Raw genomic sequence first — 22,533 nt, 5'->3', positions numbered from 1 at the left:
GCATATATTGGTGAATCCCTCTGTTAAGAGGAAGGTGCTCTTCAGCACAGTCTCAGGTGAATCCCTCTGTCAAGAGGAAGGTGCTCTTCAGCACAGTCTCAGGTGAATCCCTCTGTTAAAGAGGAAGGTGCTCTTCAGCACAGTCTCAAGTGAATCCCTCTGTTAAGAGGAAGACTATTTTGTTGTTTGTGGAACTGCATCAGAAGCAGTGTTGGTGAATCCCTCTATGTGAGGAAGATGTCTTTGTAACAGCAGTTGGTGAATCCCTCTATGTGAGGAAGTGTTTGGGTATGACTGAATGCCCAGCAGTTGAAATTAAGGGGGAGTGTTGGAATATTAATTCCAACTGCAGGCACCGTGGACGCAGCGTGGACAGCAACTCAGCCAGAACGTACAACCCCGAAACCACTGCAGCGAAACCACAAACCGCCTGACTCATTTCGGACCGCTTTTGTAGTGAAAGCAGTTTGCGTATAATCGAGCCCGATCCAATTATCCTCAGCCACGTGGTCCTCTCTATACGTCAGCAGAACTGACATTTCGGAGCCTAAAGTTCAGCATAAAAATGCCTCCCGAAATCCTCCACCGCCGTCCGATCCGCTTCATCGTTCTTCGCCGTTGATTGTTTCAACCTGCATATGAGCCAACATTAAATACTTGCATGGAGTAAATCAAACGTTTGAGTTTGACCGCCGGTCCTGTCTGCAAAGGGAATTAAATGGAATTTAAACCTGGTTCGTAAATGGTTGGTAGAACATTAAAAATTTTTTATACCTGAGGTATGGGCATAGTAAATATGCATTTTACAAGTTATATTTGTATTGTATTGCATATGCATTATATATGTTATGCTTTTTGTTGTGCGTTGACCATTCTGAAATGAAGCCACTCAGCACATGCACAGGTGAATTAAAAAAAGAGAACGAAGATTGAAATGAAGTTTTTACTGCAGCAAAGAACCTGTGTTGATTTTTGTAAAGTGACTTGAGGTGTGCACAGCAGTGCAAGAGTGGAGGTGTTAATGAAAAGAATGAAGACCAGTGTATGATGCAAAGAGTGAAATGAACGCACAACAGTGCATAAAAGAAAAACAGGGGAGCACATATGTTTGTGTGATTTTTTTTTTATCAGCGTGAATCAAGGTAAATATTGCACAACAGTGCATAAGTGAAGAAGCACGGGAGTTTTGTTTGGTGAATGATTTTGTATTTTATAAAACTCACAGCAGTGAACAGAGGTTGAAATGTAATTTTTGTTGGTTGCCTAAATGAAGGGAAAGAAGCAAGAGCGTATGGTGTGAGTAAAGTTTTTTTTGTGAATGTAATGTAAAATTTTCCTGCATATGTAAATTTATTTTACAGCAGTATGTGTAAAATATTTTTACACCAATAAATGTAAAAGAGATTTTTACACACCAGCAGTGTAAAATCTCAGGAGGAAAACAAAGTTTTGTTTTTGTTGGCTGAATGTATTTTTTTTGGTAAATCCCTCTAAGTGAAAGAGGATGAATATGTATCAGGCATTTATGTTTAATGAATAGAAATCATTTTTCTGGGTATGTAATACTCTGTTCTCAGACAAATTTTTTGAAGCTTCCCCGTGCACAAAAGATCCTGTGGAGAGAAGAAAATAGAGCATTACCTCTGTGTGTTAAGTTTGTTTGTTTTTGGGATTTTACCAGAAAAATCCCCAACAGTTGACAGTTACAATTTGTCACTTGCAGGGATTTTCATTGACGCGCTCCAGAGCTGTGGAAGAATGGTTATCACAGATCCGAATGCCGATTGGGAAATGGAGAACATGCCTGCTCCCAGAGTTCTAGGAGATATGCTGCTTCTTCCCACCGGTGAAATTCTGATTATCAATGGAGCGGAGAAGGGATGTGCAGGTTATGGGAAAGCAACCAATCCAGCTCTTCCTCCTTATTTATACAGACCTAATGCATTGCCAGGGCAGTGCTTCTCAGTACTCGCAAGTTCCACTGTTCCAAGAATGTATCATTCCACTGCAATTGTATTTCCTGATCGTAGGATTTTTGTGGGAGGTTCCAACCCCAACAAAAATTATAATTTCACCGTTATGTTTCCCACAGAGCTTCGTCTGCAAGCATACAGTCCTTATTACTTAGACGAATCTTCCCTAAGGCCCACCATCATTTATGTGATGCCTGCTTCGGTCACTTATGGCGGTAGCTTCAAGGTTCAATTCGCTGCAAATAATCATCATAACATTTCCATTCAGTTCAACATTTATCCTCCGACCTTCACTACTCACTCTTTTTCCATGCATCAGAGATTGCTTCTGCTTGCATCTGCCACCCCACAATTAGAATTAGTAGGAGGAGCAGGGCAACATATTTATAGTGCCCTAGTAACGGCACCTCCCACGCCTGTTGCAGCACCGCCTGGGTACTACATGCTATTCGTGCTCAACAGTGGAATACCCAGCGCTGCCACTTGGATTCATTTGTCTTCTAATTAGACTCATCCTTCCAATTTGACATTCTCAATAATCTCCTCATATGTACTGTACTCTACCCTACTCTACTGTACTGAGTGAGCGCTGCAACGGTAAGCTCTCGTACATTTCAGAGTAATAAAAGTTTTGGGTTTCTTTTCTTTCTGTGTGGAAGAAATTTGAAATTTGTTAATCAAAATTGTACATTTTTTTCACCAATGTAGTGAAAAAGCAACAAAAGTTTTGGGGATGACATTTGAAAATTGTGATGAAGGGTCTCTTTTCAAAATTATGCATTTCTTTCACCAATGTAGTGAAAAAGCAACAAAATTTTGGGTCCTTTTTTTTTCTTTTTTCATGTAAAGAAATTTGAAATTTGTTACGAAGCGTTTCTTTTCAAAATTGTTATATAAAGTAAACGATATTATTATATAAAGTTTCATGTTATATTGTTATTATAGAAACACTACAACAAAACCAGCGATTTGCGCCAGATTTAGCGCCAGATTTTAGTGCATTTTTTTTGTAATTGTGATGAGCAACCTGGCGCTAAATCTGGCTCTATTGTACAATTTTTAAAGCGTCCTTTTTTGCACCTGATTTTGCATCCCTTTTCACGCTAGATTTTGCATCATTTTTTACACCAAACTATGCATCATTTTTTGTGTCAAATTTTGAACCAAGATTTGCATCTTATTTTATGACAGGTTTTGCTTCTAGTTTTGTGTCATTTTTTGCATCTATTTTTCATTCTCTTTTGCTTCCTATTTTGTGTCATTCTTTGCTTCCATTTTTGCACCATCATTTGCATCAAGTTTATACTGTATTTTGAATCCAATTTAACGTCTTTTTATGCATCCATTTTGTGTCAATTTTTGCATCTAGTCTTACGCTAGGTTTTGTATCTAGTCTTACACTAGTTTTTGCTTCTATTTTTGCACCAGCTTTGGTGCCTATCTTTGCACCATGTGTTGAATTTGATTTAGCACCAAATTTTGCATCCATTTTTGTGCCCATTTTTGCATCTTTTTTTGGACCATTTTTTACATCCACATTTACGTTTGATTTGTCTCCATTTTTCCCATCTCATTTTGCACCATATTTTGCGTCATTTGTTTCATCCAATTTTGCATCATTTTTAACACCATCTCTTGCATCTAATGTTACATCATTTTGAGCATCGTAATTTGCATTTATATTTGCATCTTATGTTGAGTCATGTGTTGTGTCCACCTTTGCATCTTATTTTGTGTCTAATGGTACATTCAATTTAGAGCCATTTTTTACGTCTACTTTTGTATTTGTTTTTGCACCAAGTTTTGCATCCAATTTTAAGCTATTTTATGCCCCTTTTTGCACCATTTTTTTGTGTCTACTTGTGTCCAATGTTGCACCATTATTTACACCGACTTTTTCATCCAATTTTGCATTTTTTTGGTGTCTAGTTTTACATCGTTTTCACCATCCAAATTTGCATCTTTTTTTGCCTCATTTTGTATCCACATTTGCATATAATTTTGTGTCTGAGTTCGAGCCTAAATTTGCATGTGATTAGGAATCATTTTTTACATCCAATATGGCATCCTTGGTTTCACCTTTTTTCAGCCCCATTTTGCATCTTGTTTTATGTCTTTTCTTACATCTTTTTTTTTTCCTTTTTTGCACCCAAGTTTGCATCCCAAATTTACACCATTATTTGCATCATCATTTGGCATATTAATTTGTAACGTTTTTTGTTTCTTTTTAACGCTCAACTTTGCATCTTATTTTACATCTAGTTGTTGTCTTTTTTTGCATCTAATTTGGTGCCCATTTATGTGTCCTTGTTTTTGCCCAATTTGATATCCTTTTGTATGCCATGTTTTGTTCCCTTCTTTGTGTCAACTATTGCACAATTTTTCACTTCTAATTTAAAACACTTTGTATGTCAATTGTTTGCATTTTGTATTAATTCCTAGTTTAACATCCAATTTTACTTTCAATTTTGCATCCATGGTTACATCCGCATTTGACTTCTTATATAGAGTATATTTTTCTTTACATATATGACCCCCTTTATAGATTCATAGAGAAATATATGATAGTTTCTAAATATCATTAAAGCAGATATCACAATTCAAAATCATTTGTAAAGAAATTTAAGAGAAATTGACAACATCCATCCAAAAAAATAACAATGTGTCATTAACAATTTTCAAAACATGTATAAAATAGCAACATAATACTAATAAAATCAGTATTATTTTTAATCAAAACAACTAAAATTCAAATATGATTAACAAATCAAAATATTTCATGAATATCGTTACGATAAATTAACAACATACATAAATCAAACTCATCGTATGATTACAAAATCAAAATGTCTCATTGATATAGGGTAAATTCACAACACCCATCTAAACATAACAATGTCATTCTACACAATAATTTCTTCATAAAAAACAATGCATGTGCATGCCTAGCTACCACCACCAAGATCATCCTCATGATCATCTTGACCATCCTCATTACTCTTATCCACATCATCACCAACACCGCAACTATCATCATCATCTCCTCCTTCACCACCATCATCCTCATCCTCATCCTCATCATCTCCTGATATATGTTGAACATAATTTGGATCATCGTCTTGGCAATCATTACCTATAGCATTCTGACAAAAAAAATCAATATTACATGTTAGTATTAATTACATAACACAACGCATGTTTTTGTTATACAATGTTAACCATAAAATGAGGTAAGATATAATATCTAATAGTACTAAAAAATAAAATGAAAATATGGTTTAAAAGTATATTGGAAATCCAACTAAGATTACATACCATAGAGTCCATCCAAACAACAAATTCAACCCATCTCTTTTGCTGCAGCACCTCCTTTTCCAAATGATTTGGAGGTCTTCAGGGTAAAAATATATATCCCATGGTTTATATTTGGCCTTAAAAAACAGTAGAAAAAAAAATTGAGAACACAGGAGCAAGATGAAAAAGGAATTGCATGTCTAAACATTTTGAAGTCTCAAAAAGCATTCATCAACATAGAGAAGACTACAACACTACTCTTCACTTCCAAGTTTTCAACTAATGGATTTAACTGACCAGCGATGTTTTTTGCATGAACCATGCTCAAATGCTCAAGATGAGGTAATGAATGGATGTTATGCGCCTATCTGTGAATTGCAACCACAGGCATACATGTAAGTGCAAATTTGTAAATCTCATACCTAGATTTACCCATCATCAAGCACACAACTTTTGTGGGATCCATTTGACATATATTATGTTTAAGAAGGAATAACATCCTTGAAGAGACTCATGGCTTTTCTTAGGGAAGGATCTTTGCATGCAGAATCTAGATTAACTCTGAACATTTCAATCAAACTAAGGTAAATGAAAGGCAACAATCCATCGGTCAAACCTCACAGGTTAAAAGCACCCGCTGAGTTTCACACAAATGAGAAAGCCTAAGGGAAAAGATTTGAGACATGCATGCTACATGATTTCATGTAGGATAAGTACCTAAGCTTAAGGCAAAAGATTTGAGACATGCAAATGTATGAAGTACAAGATTCAGATAAAGAGAAAGAAGTTCCTTCATGCCATATTCTCACTGACAGTGAATCTCAGATTAGGTACTTATCAAGCATGAAATCATGTTGCATGCCAAGCATGAAATCATGAAGCACACACCATGATAAGATTATCTGACTCCAACTACTGCATCAAGATGAAAAATTCAGCACTCTAGACAGTCACATAAGAATAAAAAAACATTCAAAAGATATGAATGCATATTAGCCACTATAGAGGACCAAAACATAAACTTACGCCATAGATAGTGTGGCTGAACCTTTCCCTGATTTTGCTTCAACAACTTCAGTTCCTCCATCCTGTGTGCACTTTGTCAAGGCTTTAATGTCCTCCTCAGACAATACAGAGTTTGGCTTTGGTGTTGCCTAAAAAAAATTATCAAAACAAAAAAGTGTATGTTCCCTTTTTAACTGTATTGAAGGGTAGGTAATTTGATCTCATTTTATCTTTGATAAATTAATCTTCTAATATCCAAGAGTAAAGAACAAACTCAAGATGAGGATCCAACAAAGTCATATACATGTGAAAAAAGTGGAAGAATTGTAACACCCGCATGTCCACCTACAACAGGAACATCAACTTCTGCAGACAGCATAGGATGACATCAACAACAAACATAAAACTGAGAATTGTATCTAATGTTAAAAAAAGCATGATGTTGGTAAGATCCTGCAGCATATCATGTATTGGGTCTAGCCCAGATGGTTGTGTGCAAAGACTGTTATCCTTCCCACCCGGGTTCAATTCCCTCAAGTGACATCTTGAGCTGACTATATTTCTGATGGCCTTGAGCCCTATGATACCATCCTTGAAATGAGGAGAAGTGCCTGGCATGTTTGCCCAGGATGCATATTTCATGATTAAATTATAAAAAATAAAAATATTTTACAGAATACTAAATATTTGAGAGTAGCTAAGCATAACAAGCCAGAATTTTAAATACCTTCAACAGGAACTCCTGCTTTTGAAGCATAGAACGTCTTTGCGCGGACAACATCAAGAGTAGTAACACCAAAGAGTTTCTTTTCATTATAGGTCCCTGCCTTCTTAAAAACCTCAGCAGCTATTGGTACAGTAGAATTTACAGGATTGCTGATCATATTTACAATTGCCTGCCATGGATATCAAGTCCTCAGCAATGCCATAAAAACCAATTCTAGATGATTTCTTGAATCCAAATATACCATTCCTGATAGAAGGAAAACATTATCCAGTACACTCTCCCCCCTCTCCATATCTCTATCTATATAATATGTAACAATATACTATACATACTGTACACACACACCAGTACATGAACAAAACAAATAATTGTGAAACATACTTCTTTATCTATTAACTTGCCACACTAATGGTAGTACATACTGATTGTATGTAATATATAATGTTATAGAGGATACCTCGTGATCAAGTGGATTTGTGCACAGTTAAATAGAAGACCAAGGATATTTTTCATATTGATATTCATATGCCAATTTTCTCAAAAGTCCAAAAGCTAAGTTACTAACTACAAGAGGAGAAACAAGAATAACAGGGCTTTAACAGTGGCTGCAAACTTGCATTGGACTACACAGCTAATTACTCTTAAGTTCATTTCAATTAGTATTTCCTTCTTATGGGAAAAAGTTAGCTGCAATTTGTCTAAATAAAGAGTCAATAATGAGTCAATCACCTATTCGTTTGACTCAAAGAAGTCTTCAAGCTTCGTTAACCTCTCCAGTAGAATTGATTATATACAAGAACAATATGTAAATCTAGATCAACAACTTGCTTAAAGATTCTTGCAAATATGTATTTGTATATATTGCCATCTCTATAGATCTCAAACATACAAAGCCTTCGACAAAGCAACTTACAATGAACATCATGCTTATTCCTATGAAATAGTCAATAAGAAAATCGCATGAAAACAAAAACTTCAAAGAAGATCATAAATCATGACAACTTACCTCTGGGCAGTATTTTGCAATTGCAGAGCAAAGAGATTTAACAATCCCTGCATTGATGTTGAAGAGATCATCACGGGTCATGCCAGGTTTTCGAGGCACACCACCAGGAATGATCACAACATCTGCATTCTCCAATGCCATGCCAAGTTGTTCCTCTCCCATATATCCTGCAACCTGCACCCAGGTCACACTGCTGTGAATTACTGACAAGGTCGTGACACAAGCATGATAAAATCAATATGGCAGTACCAAATTAAATGATAAATATGTAGACCAAAAAATAAGAAAAGAAATTATTATCGCAAAGTTCCAAAAGAAGTAAAACTTGTTATCCTTGTTCCATGACCCAAGCAATGGTATGTCCTCCTCATAGTGAACAAGAATAGGATTATTTGTAATTGTAAATATAAGAAGTATTTTTGAAATTTAAAAAAAAGAGAGATCATCCGTAATCTCTCCAATTGCCCTTCTAGAAAGATCATTTTGGACAGATCCTCGACATCAATAGTAGCATGTAATTCTCTGATAATCATTCTATTGGAAGAAAACAAACTCTTAGAATAGGCAAGGGTTCTCTACTCTGTCCATGTCCTTTGATCAGTATCCCAAAAACCATGCCACAGAAAAACACCCTTCTTGTTGAGTTCCCTTGGCTAAAATCTTGTGAGTTCTAATGCATTGTTATTGCATTCTCCAAAATCTAAATAGGATGGAAGGTGAGATCTGATCCCCTCCTATTGCCAATAAAGTCCCAGTAAATACACTTAGTCATGGGCTTCCAGGCTTCCCAAAGTTCAAACACTCTTGAGGACAAGAAATTCCTATATTCTGAAGTATTGAGGAGCACAAATGATTCCACATAGTGAAAAGTGACCCTAAATTTTGCTGATATGACTGCATTACATAGTCTCTGTGGATGAGTTAAGCTTTCCAAATGGGGCTCTCCAACAAGACTCCTTACTACCCACATTGTTGCCAGAATCTTCGATATCAATAAGCCCTTGTCAACCTTCTAGCTTTGGCATGATGCAGAGATGCGAAGAGAGACCCCATTATCTTCCATACTTAGCCTATAAGAATGCTCTTAAAATCTTCTCCAGCTTCAGAAATTGAGATTGGATTGGAAACCAGCAAGAAGCATAATACATGTGACCATCTTGCAGAATCTTGGAAGTGATGGTGAGCTTTCCAACAAAAGGAAGGTCCTTGTAATGCTAATGTAGAAGCTTAAGCTGCAACTTCCTCATGCACCATTCCCAAAATGAAAGCAGGAAAAGATGAATTCAATGGAAGAAATCAACTGGGCAATTGAAAAAATAATCAGAATGATGACCATAATGATAAAGCCCAGTTAATTTCAGACCCAGCAGAGGAGAATCCATTTCTGGTGCAAGAATTAGTTCCAGCTGTTGTCACATTGTCTACTTCCTAGTACCTGCATTCTTAGCGTCAATAGGTATTCAGACAGTTGCAACACCAGCTTTTCTCTAATTTTTCCACAAAACCCAGTTAGTATTATGGTTTGCTTGACATCCACAATTTCCATAATTTCCACATCTGTTGGAACTGTCTCATCAGCCATGACTACATCTGATCTCTCAGAGGACTAATTATTTTTAACTATTCACAATCATGGGCTTTTTTGTTCTGAAGACGATGAGTTGAGTTCAGCAGTAAGTGGTGATAGCGTGCTTGGACCCAGACTGCAGCCCCTTTGGTCAGGGAAGTTGATGTCTCGATAATGTGACAGCAAGGTGAACTCTTACCTATCTTTCTACCCTTACAGGCCAAAACAGAGGGCCTTTTATTTGAGGAACAGTATGTTTGATATTTTTATGTAATTTTTAGCTTTCTCTACAATCTGCTTAATAACCTCTTATTTTATTTCATGTCAGATCCTGTGGGCGGTTGCCTCTATGGAAAACAAAATGGTTGCACAGTAAATCAGAAAGTCACTGAGGTAGACAATAAACTAAGGAGTGGGGATCAATTTCCAAATATCTCTTTTGAGTCTCAGAGTAATCCAGACAAATATGCTGCGGAGAAAGAGCTATATCTTGGTTCCCTCTGTGAAGTAAGGGACTCATCAAATCCATGGCAGTTTTGGATGATCATGTTGAAGAATGGGAACTTTGATACTAAATCTGAATTGTGTCCAGAGAATGGTAGAAAAGTCAGTCCGATCATTACAAGTAGGACCTTTCCGTGTTTTGGGAAAGGCTGCATGAATCAGCCTCTTGTGTACCACAACTGGACAAAGTCTCAAGAAAATGCAATTTATTCCTGTGATTCACAATCACCCAGTTTAAGGGGAAGCTTCTATGGCACTTATGATCTGAATGCAAGTCTAGGAGCTGACATTGATAATATTTCTTATTTTTCTGTTGTTTGGGAGAAGCAAGCTAGCACAGGCAGATGGATATTTTCCCATAAATTGAAAACGTCCAAGAAATATCCTTGGTTGATGCTGTATTTGCGTGCTGATGCCACCGAAGGATTTTCTGGGGGATATCATTATGACACTCGTGGGATGATGTTGAAGGTCTTTCCTGAGTCCTTATTTGTCTTACTGTTTAGTATTTAGGAAAATGCATTCAGCATACTTCATATGCTCACTTCAATATTTTTCGTTTAGTTGCCAGAGTCACCAAATTTCAAGGTAAGATTGACACTCAATGTTATACGTGGAGGTGGTTCAAATAGCCAGTTTTATTTGATTGATATCGGTAGCTGCTGGAAGAATGATGGACAGCCATGTGATGGTGAGGTTGAAACAGATGTTACTAGATACAGTGAGATGATCATAAATCCTGAGGTGACGAGCTGGTGTAGACCTGATAACCTTGCTGTTTGTCCACCTTATCACATCAATTCCAATGGTAGCAAAGTCTACAGAAATGATACAGCTCATTTTCCATACTCTGCTTATCATTTGTACTGTGCACCGGGCAATGCAAAATATCTTGAGGCACCTTTTGATCTTTGTGATCCATATAGTAATCCTCAGGCACAAGAACTGGTGCAATTATTACCACATCCAGAATGGGCTATTCATGGTTATCCAGCTCATAAGGGAGAAGGGTGGATTGAAGATCCTAGAACATGGGAACTAGATGTTGGGGCGCTGTCAAGTCGTTTATACTTTTATCAAGTAAGTTTTGCATTTTATATATCAATCTATTGCATTTGCTTTAGTAATAGAATTCCATTACCTTTCATGATTGATTTAGGGCTCTTCCAACATACCAATATCTATCTGTCAGTTTAGTCACAAACTTACAAATTTGATTTCTGTATCTCTGATTTCTGTTGGGTTTTGAATTCCTTAGCAGTGTTATCAGTAACTTATGTATAAATAAGCCATCCTTCAAGTAACTCATAGGTCAATTCAATCTGCAGGACAAGTTGTTAATGAATTTTAGTTAGGAAACACTTACATAAATATTGTTGTAATGTATAGTGTGAATAAGGACCACTTTGTTGATTCTTTAGTGATTTCATTGGCACTAAATGGTTATGTAGTTTATCCTTTTTAGTAGTTTGTGGCATACTACTCACAAGAGCTTGCCTAAATGAATTCAGAGAAGGCCAAGGCATGATTTGGATAGGCAACATTTGAACCAATGATCCCACCTATTATGTGGTCCTTTGATTTATCATTTGGCCAAGGAAAGTAATACTGTTACAAGCACACAGCAGAAGTGAGGAATTTAGAGAGGTGACTCTCTTAAATTCATTGTGAGTGCATTAACATATTTTTATAGTAAAAAGTTAGTACAAAATTGTTCCAGAGACTGGAGACGAAGATGGAATTATTAACTATATCTTGGTATGAGTATGACCTAACATATCTGATAAACTAACATGTCAAAATTAGATTTTCTCGTGAGAAGCAATAAAAATAACTTAGTGCTAAAAATGGTGCTGAAAATAGACAAAATGTAATTTTATTGCTCATTATTTCCTTCCTGCTTAGAGAAATTTGTTCCCAATTACTTCAAAAAATAATAAAACTATTTCTCAAAGGACAAGCTCCCTTTCCAACCAAGTATCTAATGGTCTGCTTGCTTTTAGTTGTTGCTGTCTTGCTATAGACCAACACGTCTTTCAGGAGGTGAAAATTTGGTCTGCTTGAACTGGGGGTTTGAACTTTGTGTCATGCTCGTATGTCTTCTAATGATAAATCACTGGATGTCCTCCTGGCTTAAGCATAACACCTATTGCCAAAGACTGCTCTATGCCAAGAAGTTCAAGTACTGGTGTAGAACAAAGTGTGTCATGGATCCATTCAAAGGCTCGTGGAATGTTAGGCTCGTTGCTTTGTGTGTCATTCTTCTTGACAGTATAAATAGAAAAATATTCTACTTGGATGCATTTTTGTTGCATACTTCTGCATTGTTTGATGAAAATCTAAATTTGTGCACCTTATTCTTCTTGTGCAATTTAAATTTTGTGGTAGCTGTTGTATATAGCCTTGTGATCCGATTGGTATGTCATGCCAAGGATCAAGTCATGGTGGTATATGCATAACTCATTGCATTCTGCAGTTTAGTTTAGCACATTCTATTCTGCAGTGTTAATAACATTCTCAATATCAAAAGTAACCTAAGTCACTGGATTCGTCCTAAACCCCCTACGAATCCCGAATCCAGTGAATCCGACATGATTCGGTCTGGATTCGTGTCCAAATAATATGACACGTCGAATCCAAGGTCGTGTCACGATTTTCAAAAGCGTGTCGCGATTTTGGGACACGTGTCCTGTTTCCAGGACTCGCTAAGCTCAGTGCAGGAATGAAAAGGGCATGTTTGCTCATTAATATTTTCATTTGGCAAGTGATTTGTTCTGTTGCAGCAAGGAGTAGAGCATTTTGGCAGCTTCATGATCAAGTCTAGGACCTAGTATTGATATGCTATTCATGGTAATGTTAAATTCTTAAATTCATCATTTTACTTAAATTTTTAACATTACCATGAAATGACTCAGGATGTTTGAGAGTGGTTCCAGCCTCATTGGATTTCATATGGAGAAAGTAGAATTTTAGATTTCATTCAAAATCCAACAAACTTATCAGTTTTTCAGGATTTTAGGATTGGGGGATTGCAATGTTTCCATTGAATTTTGTCATGTATTAGGGTATGGAACTCGTATTTAATCAAGAGCACCAAACCAAGAGCTTCTGAATATGTCGCTCCCGCTCCCGCTCCCCGCTTTCGCTCTCGCTCCCTAGTAACACTGTTCCTGATGATATGGGTCTGGACACCACTGTTGAGTTGGCATTGGCCAACATGGATCTCAATGATCCAGTGCTAGAGCCTGTTAGATTTGATGACTTAGAGGGGTTAACCTCCATGCCAGCAGATGTAGAGGCGACTATGGATATAGGGGAGGAGGAGGATGCAGAGGAGAGCAGTGGGGACCATGATGATGGGCACAGTGACGCTGATTCTGATGCTGATTGATGCCTTGAGGCTTGTATACTTGTAGTTGTTTTATATTTTATATTTCTATTTGCCATTGGCATTGCACCAACACTACCTATGTAACACATTTTGATTTGATGACTTAATGAGAAAACTACAGTGGTCAGTGTGTTTATCTTACTATCTTGTAGTTGTAAGTTGTCTTTCAGTTATGAATTATGAATCATGATTTAAATTTTTAATAGATTTATCATTTATGTGACAAGCACCACTGACATTTATTTGAATTTTGTATGTACTATGCATGCTAATAGCTATAGATGAAGATCTATGTTTGAAATCAATAAATTTGTATCATTAATTAAAATTTGTGTAAGAAATATGATAATATTTTATTTTTAATATATATGTATATTTTTTAAATATATATATATATATATATATATATATATATATATATATATATATATATATATATATATATATATATTTTAATAAAATAATATATAACGTGTCCTAACGTGTCTTGTTCTGGGGGGTCAGCGTGTCCGAATCTGACACCACGAATCTCGAATCCTACGTGTCCCGAATCCCCGTGTCAGGTGACTTAGAAAGTAACATATCACTTACAATCAACAAAATAGGTTCACTGCTAGTGTTAAGCCTTGTATATGGCCCATGTAACCCTAAAACCACTTATGAAGCCCTAGATATTGAGTGATTGCATTTCTATTGCTATATTGTTATGTATGCTAGAACCTAGCATAGTCCCATTTTATTACAATTGTACCCTTTTTCTTGTATATATACATTAAGGAGACATAGTCTTAGGATCATCAAATCTTGTCTTGTACATCGTATTCATTATAAAAGGAGGTTTCCTTCTTGAACATGATTGTAATTATTGGTTTTTATAATTTTAAAGGCGCAAGGTTCATAACATTTAGTAGTAGAGCTTATGATCCTAGGGTTATCCTACTTCAAATGGGTCATCTTGGCACTTTTGCTATAATTTTTTTTGGAAGGTTTCAGATGGTTAATAATGAAGAATATTGAGGAGAAATCTTGGGTAATATTTGGTTCAAATTTCAGATCTTAGTTCACTATATTTTCGGAGATATACTCTAAGGAAATCAGTTTCAAACTGACATAGCGTGCTCCATCTATGCCTATTCCATACTTACCACTGCCCATCTTAAATTATGAGCCCCTATTCCACCTCCCTTCTTCGGGTAAACTGACCATTGGTTCATTCACATTGGGATTTGGCCACCACATTTCCTCATGCCTTGGGTAGGGCCTGGAATGCACATTTGGAGGTTGATGTAGCTAAAAGAAAAGAAAAGATAATATGATGGCCACAAGAAAAACAAAGGAAAAATCAAAATGCAAAAGATGGCTGGGACTTACAAGTTATCACGCAGGCAAAACATTGAACCTCAGGCCGACTCCTTTGATCTTCTAAAAATAGATCCCAATACTTGAGTGCTGGCTATAAATGCTCTTTCTCATGCCTATTTATAGTGCATTTGGGGTCTAGGGTAGGGCCGATTTGTCCACTAGTTGGGCCAACTTGTGCAACTAGTGGAATGAATTTTCAAAAACTCCTTTCTCTTCAATTGTGAGGAGTTAGAAGGCATGCCATATATCGTTGGAAAGGTATCAGAACAAGTTTTCCAATCATATATTCTATGCTCCCATTTGAGCCAGGTAATTGGAGTGAAAATGCCTTCAGAGAGAGTGTATCCAAATGGGGCCTGCTTGGACAGCCTTTGACATCAATAACAACCATTTTCAACATGATCTTGATGCACACCTGAGAGTTGCCAGGCAGTTCATAACTGAGCCTTACCAGATATCTTTTACTGTTCACAATTAGTGTTTGAACTTAAAAGAAACTTTAGAACATTGTTATTCTAGTTTTTTTGGCATTTTTTTTCATTTTTCTATTTAAAATTGTGATTTTGTTCCATACAAATCATAAATCAGTATGCAATGTTCATCTATCTTATATGGTGGTATGCAATATGAAATAATAAAATTTGAAATCATATATGGAATTTAATCTTGTTTTTATGTATTATTCTGATTTATTGTGTCATTTTATAGTTAAAATGCAAGTCTTTTTCCAATTTCTGGAAACAGTTTCCTAGTGTTTATTCTGATTGTTTAATTTTATAGTTAAAATTTAAATCTTTTTCCAATATCCGGAAACAGTTTCCAAGTCTTTTCTGAGTTTCTCGCCATTCCCTGTTGCGCTACCCCTGTTGTTTCCTATGTTAAGTTTCTCAGAGTTCCTCTTCTGAAAAGTCTTTTCCTGCTGTTTCCTGTTTCTGTTTTCAAAAACTTGTGTAACATGGTTAAAATAGAAAATGTATTTAAGAGCTCATCAGTGGATTTAGCAGCCTTAGCTATTTTCTGGGAAACTAAGAAAACAATAATCAATTTGATTTATAGTCAATTTACAGCTGATTGCTGTCTTTGGGTTTTGAACTTTGACCAGTTTGTGACTGTAAGGGAAACATTAAAATTACAAATTTGAAAGCTACTTCATCTGAAATGGATTATATGGCTTCTGATACATCTCCTGTTTGGAGATCTTGTGATGATGTTTTGTTGGTTGGACAACCTCAATGGTTTTGTTGTTTAGAATATTCCAAGTTTCAGACAAACAATGTTGCCTGGATATAATTTGTGAAGGCTAAAATTTATACAATTGCTATGAAGCTACCCTACCAAAAGCAACTCATATATTTCTCATTTAATGTGTTTGAGCTCATTATAGATGTTATTGAAAAATGAAGCTCTGGCAGAGGAAAAATTACCATGATTTCATTATTTGCTACTGTTAACTGAGAGCTAGACTTTCAATATTAATTTGTTCACTTCCATTGCATCCAAGAGAAGTAAGTTGCATTGTGCAATATGGATGAAATATCTTACCCTTCATATTGTGATTAAGGTAAATTTATGATTGCCATCACATGATAGGGTTCTTAGGTTGACATATGGAGATGCCAATGGACTTGAGTTATACACCTTCAAATTTGATTGGAGATGATGCATTTTGGTCGAGCACATTATGAGTGCTCATGCCTCATCATGGTGTTGAATGGATATTATACATTGGTTTATACATGATGGTTCTAGTCCCCAAGGGTTGGAAAGGTATGTGAAGTAGCTGTTGTGGTGAATTGTCTTGGTACTTGGTTCTCTCTTCATTGTTGTATTTAATACTTCAGTGGATAGTTCTGATATGCTTTTTGATACTATAATGTTTTACTTAGCCCTTTATCGTGTTATAACTTTGACTTATAACAGAGTTTACTAGAAAATACCATTTCCAATAGTCATGATGCAAACCCTTATACCGACCATGGGTACAAATGTGGTGGGAAGACTATTTTAAGGAGACCATCCACCTTTTGTACTTTCATCATAGTGAAGGCATATATATATATATATATATATATATATATATATATATATATATATAGATATATATATATATATATATATATATCTATATATATATATATATATATATATATATATATATATATATATATCTATATATATATATATATCTATATATATATATATATATATATGAAAAAAGCACACTTAAAATCATATTAATAAAGTGGCCACCCCCTCATTACCTAGCCCAACCACTAAGTTAAGTTACGCTATGGCCCAAAAGTGGAAATGATGTCATTATTAGTTTTCTAAATTATTTTGGAGGGGCTATTGTCCGCTATTGTCATAACCACGGTGTATCAATTGTGCCCCTTTTGACTTGGGAGACATGCATTAGAGTTTGTTTTATATGCCTTAGTTTTAATTTTGTATTCTATAGTAAAATCCACCTTTTGGCTTTTACCGAGGAGATAGAGCACCAAAAGCAATGATTATGCTCGTAGGAGATTCAAGACCTATACCAACCCACGTTTCAATCAGGGTATAATCTTGTCCAATCCAGGTATACGACATTTCAATCAGGGTATAGTCTTATCCAATCCAGGTATAAAAGTGATGCTGTGATAAATAATTAGCATCTCACAAGCCACTTTAGGGAGTTTATTCAACCTTAGTTTAATTTACGCTGCGAAGACTATTTTGATTTAATCTACTCATGGATAAAGAGGCAAATCTAAACGACCCCAAAAAGGTTGGATATAGAGGCAAATCCAATATGCAGAGGGTCATCAATTCAATCCTCACAAAATAACAAATTGACAATGCAATGAGACTATTCTAACTTCTAAGTAGTCATTAGGCCAAGTATGACTTAGATCCATCAGATCAAAAAGTCCTATTAAGCAGAGGCATATGATCCAGCCGTGGATTCTGCTAAAAATATAGATGCACTTTTCATCAAAAAAATATGAACTACCTCGTCCATTGGGCTGTGGTTTAGTGGCAAGTTGTAGGGTGCTTGTCATGAGGATGACCCAGGTTCAAAACCCAGGAGGCATATTCCCATGATAATGCGGCTGCCCATGTCCTTCCAAAATATGAAGTCTGGTTAACGTGATAAACACCAGTTCAATGATAATGCAGAGGTGTTGTTAATGATGACCCCTGTGCTATTGAGGTTTGCACAGATGAGCCCATCTGCAAGTCATGTGTGACTTTGATGAATAGATGCAATTAAGGTGTTTCACCCACGCCAGTCAAAAGGCCTTGACCAAACAAAAACAATAATAGTGAGCCCAACCTCAATTTCAACCTTCTCCTATCAATAGAAAATACTACTACTGCTAATAATAATAATAAGCACAGCCCAAATTTCAATCTAGCCATAAATGTCAGGCAGATTGTAGTCAAGTAGTTAAATCATAGCACTTTCAGTGCCCTCTTAGAAGTATGTTGCGGCATTATCTCACAATCGGAGTTAACTACCATATTGAGATTCAACAGACAAGATCAGGAGCAAATCCTGCATGAAAGTGGTGGAATAGAGATTCTATGTTTGTAGCATCTACAATGAGGGCAAAACCCACTATGTTAACAGAAACACATTTGCCAACAAGAAAACAATCAAAAATAATAATAATGTAGCCCTCAATATCTGCCTCTTTTGAAATGGCCCAAAGAATGTCAGGTATAGTCAAATCCAATATTCACGGTGTACATTACAATCGTTTTAGAATGACAATGCGATGGGCGTTGCTTCAATGGATTGTTGGGCCAAATGTCACCTAGATCCATAAAATTAAAAACCCTAATCGAGTAGGTGCACATGATGCAGCCATGGATTTCCACGAAATAAATATCTAGGTGCTTTTTTTCATCAATCAAAATATGCACAAACACATTTACAAACTGACCATGAAAGTGAATTGAGTTGACCATTAACGTGAATTGGGTTGTGTTTAAGAAATTAAATCATTGCGCTTTTAGGGCTCAAACCCACGTTCAAAAGCCCCGGAAGGCATATTTCCTGCAAAAATGTGGCCAAAAGAATAAATTCCACATTCGAAGAATCCCAGAGACCTTGACAGGTTATAGCAGTGGAGTCTAAGCCTGGTATAAGGCCTGGTTCCTTTAAAAAAATAGGCGCTTACCAAAATAAATAAATTATCTGACCATGGACAATATTAGAAACGTAAAATCAAAGAACTAATAACAGGTAAAACACTAACGAAAAGTAGATCCTACCAAGTGGGTCATCGTACGATCGATCCCAATGGAGATCCCTTGAAACTAAAATCAAAACATCTCTATCGTTCGCAGAGAGAACAAATCCAGCACACAGAGAACGAAAAAAACACGGTAGGAAAAGAGGAACCCACCTCAACACGGCTGTTGATGTGGCCGACATCTGCAGCCACACCTGGAGTGCCAGCGATATCATAGAGCGCCAACTTTGACACCAGAGGATTGAGTTTCATCAGAAGAGCCAATGGCTGCCCGATACCCCCAGCAGCTCCCAACACAACAACCTTGCGTGGTGGACTTCCACCACTCGAATAAAACCTTCTCGGCATAACATTAGTTTTGAAAGAAGAAGATGATGCATTCTTCAGTGCAGATCCCACCAATCGTCGCATTGCAGAACTCATTTTTGCCACTGGTAACACTGAAAGAATGCAAGCTGAAGGCAGATGAAGAAGAAGGGGGAGATTCTAGAGCTTAAAGGCCGAATCAATGGAGATGTGTGGATACGAATTTGTTAAAAGGGATTTTAAAGCCTCACGGTACTATGCAGGGCTTTGGTTTAATCTATTTTATTGCGAAATTCTTAGTTATTGACAATCAGACAGCTCGTGATAGAAATCCCTCTTTTGGGGGGACGAGGTTCGGGAATGGAACATCATGTGATCGAAATTTTCAGTTGGTCAAATGTTAATTAAGTTATTATAAAATAGAGATATTTTTTATTTTATTTTTTTAAATAAATTTAATAATATTAGGAGATTTTTATCAAACTCTGGTTAGGGGTCAGACTAGTTTACAATGTATTTAAACATTGCAAATCTCGGTGTGTTTAAAAGGAAAGTGTTTTTTTTTTCAGGGGTGTTAGTTATTTATGGAATATGTCATATTGTGGATATTTTGATTGATATTGGACCATTTTAGTTGTTTGTTATGTATGTCGAATAGTCCAGTCCCAAGGAATCCTCGAAAGTGGTGAACCTTTGCAGAGAATCTTTAAAAGTGGTGAATATGATGTTAGGGTGTTTTTTAAAAGGGATTGATAATTGAGATAGCTATATATTTTAAAAGAATATGTTTTTAGGGGTTATAAGAGTGCGAAGGACTATTTTCCATTCTAGGGAAAGGGAAAGGTTTATATTTAGGGATTAGGATAGTTTTTAAATCTTTATTTCAAGGTAATAAGATCATTGAGGAAAGATATTATAAAAATATAATTGTTGATGGAGATTTATAATGATAATTAAATCTTTTTATAAAGGTATAAGGTAGGGTTAAAGAATGTTGTTATAAATAGTTTATAGGATAAATAAAGAGATAGAATTGTTTGAAAGAATGGAGTTATTTCATGCGCTTAGCGCAGTAAATAACAAGGTAGTTGGGTTAATGTAGCAAGTTAGATAAACGAGTATTTTAAAATAAAATCCGGTAAGTAAGGGTATTAATCCCATAAGAGTTCAGCCTTGAGCTAATAATGACATATTTTTGTAAGATTAGAGGATTTAGATTATATTACTGCGAGAAAAAATGTGATTATAACATAGATGGATTGGTTTGGTCTATCGTTAGGGAGGTCAAAGCAATAGCACATAAACAAAATTTTCATATTGCTCGCATTCTTTCTGAACTGAGAGTCTGGGAATTTAAACCAAAAACAAGGATATACATAGACAAAATTACATAAACTAAGAGACCAAAATACATTCTGAAACAAGTAGAAGAATAGAGACGGTATAGAGAGAGTTATCATTTTTCCTAGAGTTGCACTTGAGTTGTCATTCTACAGGGTGTTAAGTATGAGCTTGAGGGTGAGAGTCATCTCCTGTGGTTGATGGAGGCTGGGTAGTAGATAGAATTTGGTTGAGGTTGTCATCCATGTCATTCATCAAGTTCTCCATGTTGTTCATTCTGTCCAGGAGTTCTAACATCAAATAAGGAGCTCTTGTTAGGTGTCAACCCTGTCAGTAAGTACCCGGCCCATGAGTGTCTCAGTATGCCATTACAGGTTAATATTCTTAAGCAGAGGCCCTCGCCCTGGTGGAGTTTCTGTTATCATGAATATAATCTTGTGTTTCTCGCTCCACGTGATGATTTGGCACGTATCTTCTAGCCTAGCGAACTTGCCCTTTGATGTAAGCAATAGCTCACTACATGACCTCAAGAACGAGACGTTGATAATGGTCCACGATGGCTCCGGTGGAATCCTGAGCATGGGAGGCATGCAGGGAGGGAGGAGTAGGAGAGGGGAGTTGACTCGATCTGCCCCTATGTTCTGCCTCTGTGGATATGGTGGTGCAACATCGAACCATGACTGAGTGAGAGGTAGGGGCGGCAGAAAGTCGATTGAAAGGAGGAACAAGTCGATGGTGGGTAAAAATAAACTAGATAGAGGTTAACCTTTCTAACTGAAAGTGGGGGGGGGGAGGTTAAAATTGTGAGGAGGCTCAGGTGAGGAAACCTGCAACAAAAATAAAGCCAAGCATGGGGACAGAGAGACAAGATCCGAAATTCCAAATCGGAGCAAGAAGAGAGGTTGTGGAAAAGAACCAATCTTGAAGTGAGTTGCAAGGGGAGTAAAGGAGAAGACCAAACTTGATTGATAGAGATCCTTGTAAAGGAGAGGCATGGATGATAACCGAAAGTGGAGATCCTAAGGGGTTGATTGCAAGTGCAAACGTCGGGGATTACATGGCGCTTGCAAGCTAGAGTCATTGATAGAGTGTTGCAGGACCCCATGACCATATGCCCTATTTTAAAGGCTTCGAGAATTGGCTGTATTTTTCTCTTAATGATCCAACATGATATGCTTTGCTTCTTTAAATGACAGTGGTGTACTCACCTACACAAAACCATGAATGTGTGCTCGATTCGAAGAGTGTGAGATCTACGAAATGATAGTAGCCCACCTCCTTTCGTACAAATGCCTCTAATACCATAAATATCATCCTCTACTGAGAATTGTGATGGTGGTGGCAGATATGCCATGCAGGTCGCTAGGTGTGGGCATCTTGCCTCCCTCTCATATGATTACTACAGATCATGGTCAATCAGGAAAATTAATGTTGTGCACCCACCTTAGGGAACTTTGTCTTGTTCAACAATGTCCTGACATTCATGCTTCCATTGAGCAACAAAAATTTGTTCCCATAGAGATTCCATGACCTCTAAAGTGAAGTTGAGCCCTTCATTGGCAAGCATGTTTACCAACTTGTTGCCCTTTCTTAGTATGTGTTGGAAAGCAAGTGAATTGAAGTTTAGGAGTTGTTTTGTGATATTCTCTAGACTAGCCAAAAGTCTCCAACTCCTTTAGCTCGAGTAGCCCCGCCTACCACCATCTATTTGATCTCTGCAAAGAAATGTAGTAAGATCATTTCACAGACTAGAAAATTTGTTTTCCTTATGATTCACCCTCAGGACAAGAAGAAGATTGTGGCCACAAATTCC

General features: G+C 36.6%; 2 protein-coding genes, 1 long non-coding RNA gene and 1 pseudogene across 3 annotated transcripts; 2 read left to right on the top strand and 2 right to left on the bottom strand.

Moving 5' to 3' along the window:
* The first annotated feature begins 1,758 nt into the window (after positions 1-1,758).
* On the top strand, positions 1,759-2,481 carry LOC149225055 (aldehyde oxidase GLOX pseudogene; annotated as a pseudogene).
* A 2,322-nt stretch (positions 2,482-4,803) lies between these two features.
* On the bottom strand, positions 4,804-5,446 carry LOC149225054 (uncharacterized). Its single transcript, XR_016249117.1, has 2 exons — positions 5,289-5,446; positions 4,804-5,116 (listed from the first exon to the last, which is right to left on the bottom strand). It is a non-coding gene; the product is annotated as an uncharacterized LOC149225054 (long non-coding RNA).
* An 843-nt stretch (positions 5,447-6,289) lies between these two features.
* LOC149225053 (malate dehydrogenase, mitochondrial-like) lies at positions 6,290-8,364 on the bottom strand. Its single transcript, XM_089383632.1, has 4 exons — positions 8,006-8,364; positions 7,000-7,168; positions 6,577-6,638; positions 6,290-6,421 (listed from the first exon to the last, which is right to left on the bottom strand). Exons 1-4 carry the CDS (start codon positions 8,165-8,167, stop codon positions 6,290-6,292), a joined length of 525 nt encoding a protein of 174 aa, XP_089239758.1. The 5' UTR covers positions 8,168-8,364.
* Positions 8,365-9,592: 1,228 nt separating this feature from the next.
* Positions 9,593-11,349, top strand: LOC149225052 (uncharacterized). The gene is made up of 3 exons (XM_089388336.1): positions 9,593-10,547; positions 10,641-11,156; positions 11,338-11,349. The coding sequence occupies exons 1-3, from the start codon at positions 9,894-9,896 to the stop codon at positions 11,347-11,349; spliced, it is 1,182 nt and encodes a 393-aa protein (XP_089244462.1). The 5' UTR covers positions 9,593-9,893.
* Positions 11,350-22,533: the final 11,184 nt, after the last annotated feature.

Source organism: Pinus tabuliformis, chromosome Q, assembly GCF_031772625.1.
Source record: "Pinus tabuliformis cultivar Carrire ecotype Pingquan chromosome Q, CPIR1, whole genome shotgun sequence".
In the NCBI taxonomy this organism is placed as follows: domain Eukaryota; kingdom Viridiplantae; phylum Streptophyta; class Pinopsida; order Pinales; family Pinaceae; genus Pinus; species Pinus tabuliformis.
Note: the sequence above shows the minus strand (reverse complement) of the source record. Positions and strands in the feature narration are given on the sequence as shown.